The sequence below is a fragment of the Bidens hawaiensis genome, unplaced genomic scaffold (genome assembly GCF_021521415.1).
Source record: "Bidens hawaiensis isolate Kalapana, Puna unplaced genomic scaffold, B.hawaiensis_p1.1 tig00023644_1, whole genome shotgun sequence".
NCBI classification, from domain to species: Eukaryota; Viridiplantae; Streptophyta; class Magnoliopsida; order Asterales; family Asteraceae; genus Bidens; species Bidens hawaiensis.
In genome coordinates, this window is record NW_027493714.1 from 313,192 (window position 1) to 319,136 (window position 5,945).

Consider the following 5,945-nt stretch of genomic DNA (forward strand, 5'->3'; position numbering starts at 1 on the left):
TATCGGTCTGTGATATTTAACCCCGCGGTTTCAACTAGTGCAGGCCCATTCCCATCCTCTCTTCTCAGCGCCAAACCAACTCACGGCACCATCTCATCTCTCTCTTTCTAGGCTTATTATTATTATCAATCAGACACACACACAGTTTCCGATCAAATGCGTTGTCTCCATAGGTACCGTTCAATCCTATCCTTAATCTCATTCCACCATCTTCATACTAGGGTTAGGGTTTCCTTAATCGTCCCGTTATCACATAATTAACCCTTAATTCTTCTTGATTTTTCTGGGTATTGCGTAATTCGAATTGGGTATCCTGTGAATTGATCTGGGTCAGAGTTATTATTGCAAAAAAACGGGATCTTGTTTTTCTTGATTTAGGTATAATTCTTGATTTAGGTTTTAGGGTATGATTGTGTGAGGTTATTGTTATTAGTGTAATTTGTAATTCTCATGCTGTTGAGTGTTGATTGTGGTGGGACTAACGATTCCACCGAAGAGGAAACGAATACGATTACAAACCAAAACCACCCGAATCATTCGATAATGCCCGTGAAGGAAAAACATGGTGGGGATTTGTTGACAACCTTATCCATGGATAATAATCATTTATCGACGATGTTATCCATGGATTCGAGCTTATCGGCGCATGATGAGATGGAGCGGGAGCTGAATCGGGCGGTGGATCTTAGCTTACCGCCCGATATTAATCTCCCGCTTTCGGCGGAGCCGAGCCCGCCTCCGTCTTCGTGGAATGATACTTGTGATATGTTGGATGTTGGGTTAGGTCCGCAGCATTATGAGGTGGAGAATAATATTAATGTGACGAAGATCGGGAAGAAGTGTGCTAAACGGCTTGATAGCGTGTGGGGTGCGTGGTTTTTCTTTAATTTTTACTTTAAGCCGGTTTTGAATGAGAAGTCGAAGAATAAAGTGAGTCGGGAAAACGGGTTTGATAAGTCGGATTTGAAGCTGGATGTGTTTTTGGTTCAGCATGATATGGAGAATATGTATATGTGGACGTTTAAGGAGAGGCCCGAGAATGCGTTGGGGAAGATGCAGCTTAGAAGTTATATGAACGGGCATTCCCGACAAGGTGAGAAGCCGTTTCCGTTTAGTGCGGATAAAGGGTTCGTTCGGTCTCATAGAATGCAAAGAAAACATTACCGGGGGCTGTCAAATCCTCAATGTGTTCATGGAATTGAAGTCGTTCGGTCCCCGAATTTAACGGGATTGGATGAAGAAGAAAGAAAAAGATGGATGGAGTTAACCAGACGGGATTTAAACTTTTCTATCCCGCTTGATGCTAGTGATTTCGGTTCTTGGAGGAATCTTCCCAGTACAGATTTTGAAATCGAACGCCCTCCTGTTATTAGAAACAACAGTTCTTCTAACGAGAATCATCATCCGTCAAAAAGATTGATAAACGGTTCGGGTTTGAATCTTTCAACTCAACTGTCGGAGCATGTTAACGGTGAAGCAAACGGGAATTTAAACGGGATGGATCTTACGGTTGGGTGCAACAGTAAACGAAAGAAAAACTTTTTCCCACATGGTAACGATGACGATGCTTCGGATGGGATTCTTGATATTCATCATGTCGAGCCACATTGGTTGACTGAGTTTTCGGGTGTTATGCGAAACGCGTACGGCCCCGTGACGGGTGCCAAAACCATCTATGAAGACGAAGAAGGATTCTTGATTGTTGTAAGCTTACCGTGTGCTGACTTTCAATGGGTCAAAGTTACATGGAAGAACACTTTATCACATGGTATTGTGAAGATATTTTGTGTTAGCACCGGGTGTATGCCGACTTTGAAAAGAAAAGACAGGACTTTTAAGCTAACCGACCCTGCACCCGAGCACTGTCCGCCAGGGGAGTTTATTCGGGAAATACAGCTTCCGACACGTATCCCTGAAGATGCTAAGTTGGAAGCTTAAGGTGATGAAAGCGGGACCACACTCGAGATTATTGTTCCCAAATATCGGGAAGGACCGGAAGAACATGAGGTTCGTGTTTGTCTTCGTCCCTATGATCGCCCGTATGTTGACTTGACAGAAAACTTAATCTAAAAATGTTGCTAGTTTCATTATTTTTGCTAACTATACAAAGTTACCATATACTTTTGTTTCCATTAAAAAATTTACTTTAGTGTATGGGCACACAAGGCTAGACCGAATAAGAAACGTTGAGTTTCGCGAGAGATTAGGGGTGGCGAACATAGCAGACAAGATAAGAGAGTGGAGATTGAGATGGTTTGGACATGTAAAGAGAAGACAGACGACGAATCCTGTTAGATCCGTAGAAAACATTACTATAGAGGGGAGGAGGGGTAGAGGACGACCGAAATTGACTTGGGATGAGAGGATTAGGCATGATTTGATAGACCTAAACCTCTCCGAGGACATGGTTGAGGATAGGAATTCGTGAAGAAGTAGAATTAAAGTTAAGGATTTTTAGAGAGAATTGAATACCTTAGGGCTTAGAATTAACTTATTTAGGTCACATACCATAATGGTATTTCCCTTACATATATTATTATTATTATTATAATTATTATTAGCTTTTATATAGCTGTTAAACTGTGATCTTATTATTAATATTATTATAATTAGTAGTAGTTTTTATATAACTGTTAAACTTTGATTTCCTTTATTTTGCTTCATACACATGTACTTAGAGCCGAGGGTCTCTCTGGAAGCCACCTCTTTATTCCTTTGGATAGAGGTACGGTGTGCCTACATCCCACCCTCCCCAGACCCTACTTATAGCTTTGCTGTCGGTGGGATTTTACTGGGTATGATTGATTGATTGATTGATTGATAGTGTATGGTGCAATTTTAATGAAACTAAGCAATAGGGCTCTTTTGTAAGTCTTTGTTTCTTGAGTCATTTCGAACGTCGAAAAAAAGAAAAAAATAACTGTAAAAGTGTCATCTTTTGTTTTTCGTAGGACAATTTGGTAGTGATTTGTAATAGATCATGGTTTGTTGATCTATACTTTATTTGAATATAGTGTTTGTTTGCATCGTTTAACCTAAGTATGGTTGTGATGCCACATTGGTTGCCTGAATTAATGGCGGTTTGTACAGGAATCATGGACTCGGTATAATCTTTGCGCATGTATGTGTTTTCTTGCATTACATAGATTACATTATATTCTTTCTAGGTATATGAAAATGTTGGTTGGTTTTATGATCTGTCTCATGTGATTTATTAACATGAAAAAGTGGTGGTTTTATTACAACCTGGATACTTAATAATAATCCCTAACAGATTTTCAAAAGATTTATTTAACTCTTCAACAGCTTCCATTTTGTCTTGCTAGTATTTATTTGCCTTAGGCCCCCCTATGTTGGACGTGTCGATGAGACGTCATGTACTTCATCGTCATCAATCTTCGATAAGAAAGAGAAGTAACAATAGTGAAAATGTGTTTTCGCACGAGAGTGACCTACTTTACTTGGTTTAGAAACCACTCGTTTTTCCTAGTCGTCAATCGTCATTGCTTGGATCATGCTGTCATTGAACGAACTTGTGTTGGTAGTTATTATGTCCCGGTGTGACTTTAAGTTGTCAACTTTGCTCAATACACCAAAAGTGTTTCCGTGCATCTAGTATTCGTGAACTATTTTCCATAAATCCTTGTTTGTTCGAGAGTTTTTGATGAGGCGGTCGATAACATCTGGAATATCCTTGGCTTGTATATCAAAAGTCTGGTGGTTTTGAGAACTGGAAAAATTGCAAGGATGGAAGATATGTGAGCATGGAAAAGTTTTGATTTATGAGAAAAATAAATTGTGAAAATTGAAAGAAAAAAATGTTTAAAGCATAAATGCTCAATAATTTTTTATATAGTTATTTCAGGGTTTTATAAAATAAATGAACTTTCTTGTGAACGAATAAGTTTGATTAATCAAAAATAAAAGAAATAGATTTAACATGCAAACCCTTCAAGCGAACTTGTCCGTCAAAATGAACCTAAGAGCACCCAAAACGTGTATACCTTTTCTCGTCATATCTTAGTTGGCCATCAAGTAGAAGAGAGAAGTGAGAGAGGAGAGGGTGAGGGAAGTATGGACTTTTGGACGACGTCCGGACATGAATTATGACTTATGAGGAAGGAAAGATTATTGAGAAATGGAGGGATAGGAGGTGATGCTATGGATACTCTCATATTAAAAACAAAAAAAACACACACACACACACACATGAACAAGCGTCATAGTGGGTTGTTAGTACCTCCTACATCTAAGCGTATCAACGATGACACTTGCTCAAAGACCACCTTCTCTCCTCCACATCGATAACTAGTAACCGCATCCCAAAGAATCTCACCCCCTTTGGCCCTATCTTACAAAAAAACGATGTCCTTACTACATGAGCAATCTCTATGAATACACTGCTTATTGCTATATGTTGATCATACAAGTACATAGATGATGTGATGTATTTACCCCTGCGAATAAAAGTAAAAAGATAATGTGACGAATTAAGTGTGTAAACTATATAAGATGATGTGACGAATTTTGTAGGAAATATGTATTATACAAGTTATTCGCGTAACTTGTTTTTCACCTTTCTCTTCCCGAAAACGTGTTTTGCCCTCTCATTAGAGGTTGTCAAAGTGTCAAACCAAACATGTAACCATTTATACATAAAATAATTCATATCCTCTAATGATTGGCATGTAGAATCATATTATATCCGATAATGATTACATTTCCGATTGAAATTTCAAACTATACTACACACCATTTAATCATTACCAATATGAAACATTGTACAAAAATAAAACAATGGAGTAAAAAACTTATGAATTCAGAAAAAGCGAGTAAGAAAAGGATATAAAAAAGAATAAAGCAAAGTCTTGATACCAATCATCACCCTCTTCTTCACAGACTTCAGGCTTCACAGTTCACACCTGAAGAAACACTAATCGACCCCGGGCAGATTACGGATAATCTAGGGGTCAAATAGATGTTTCCCACGAGGGGTTGGACCCGGTAAAGATGGTTCTTCTGATAACCTGCAAAACAGACACCGTGAGCTCGTCACTGAGAAGGGGGGGGGGGTTCCTCCTTGTGACCACCCTCCGGCGTGAGAATCAGACTAGATTGCTCTTGAATATAAATGTATATTAAGAGATTGCTAGAGCAGATATCAGGTATAATATGTAATACGAGATAGTATATGATGATAAGATGATAAGATGAGATGATCGTACCATTTGGGGTATTTATAGCCGAAGGTAGGTTTCCAAGAAGGTGTAGCCAGCTGAATAGTATTCCTGTTCTACCAACTGTGGCCTACGCACGTGCCATGCTGGTAGTTGGTGGGTAGGCAGCGGCTGACAGTGACCAGGCCTGCTGTGTACTATTCCTTTTCCACCAACTGCCGGCTATGCACGTGGTATGACAGGAGTTGGTGAGTAGGCAGCGGCTAATAGTGACATACAGTACAAGAGCATGCTGCTCGCCATACTGTTGTCAATGAGCTGTCGTATCTTTGGTCAGATCTTTTGCCCATACCTCGTCAGGTACAGTACAGAAGATCTTCCCGTATCGTACGGACTGGCTTATTTGGGCGGGAGTATTCCCCCTCCCGCCTTTGTGCGGGATTGTTCCCGGCTTTGCTCATTCCTTCAGGTGACAACTGAATTATTGAGAGCTAAGTGCCTTGTGCGTGTAGCCTTGCTGCGCGGGTGGCCTTCCCTGATGGCTTGTATCCGCAGCTGCGGGAACAGGCAGAGTACTTCACCATTGGGAGGCATTTCCTGCGGGAACAGCTTGCGTACTGCGCGTAAGGACGTCACGTCTCTGAGCATGGTGGGTCCTGCGGATCCAGTTGGTTTCTGCGCAGACGTCTCTCTTCAAGGTGAGTCTTGCGGGTCCAACTGGGCTCTGCTGGGACCTACCTCTTCAAGTCCCCCCAGTCCAATGTTCTT

General features: G+C 40.6%; 1 protein-coding gene across 1 annotated transcript; it reads left to right on the forward strand.

The window, feature by feature from the left end:
* Positions 1-418: 418 nt before the first annotated feature.
* On the forward strand, positions 419-2,123 carry LOC143567825 (uncharacterized). The gene has a single exon (XM_077054135.1). It carries the CDS (start codon positions 451-453, stop codon positions 1,936-1,938), a length of 1,488 nt encoding a protein of 495 aa, XP_076910250.1. The 5' UTR covers positions 419-450; the 3' UTR covers positions 1,939-2,123.
* Positions 2,124-5,945: the final 3,822 nt, after the last annotated feature.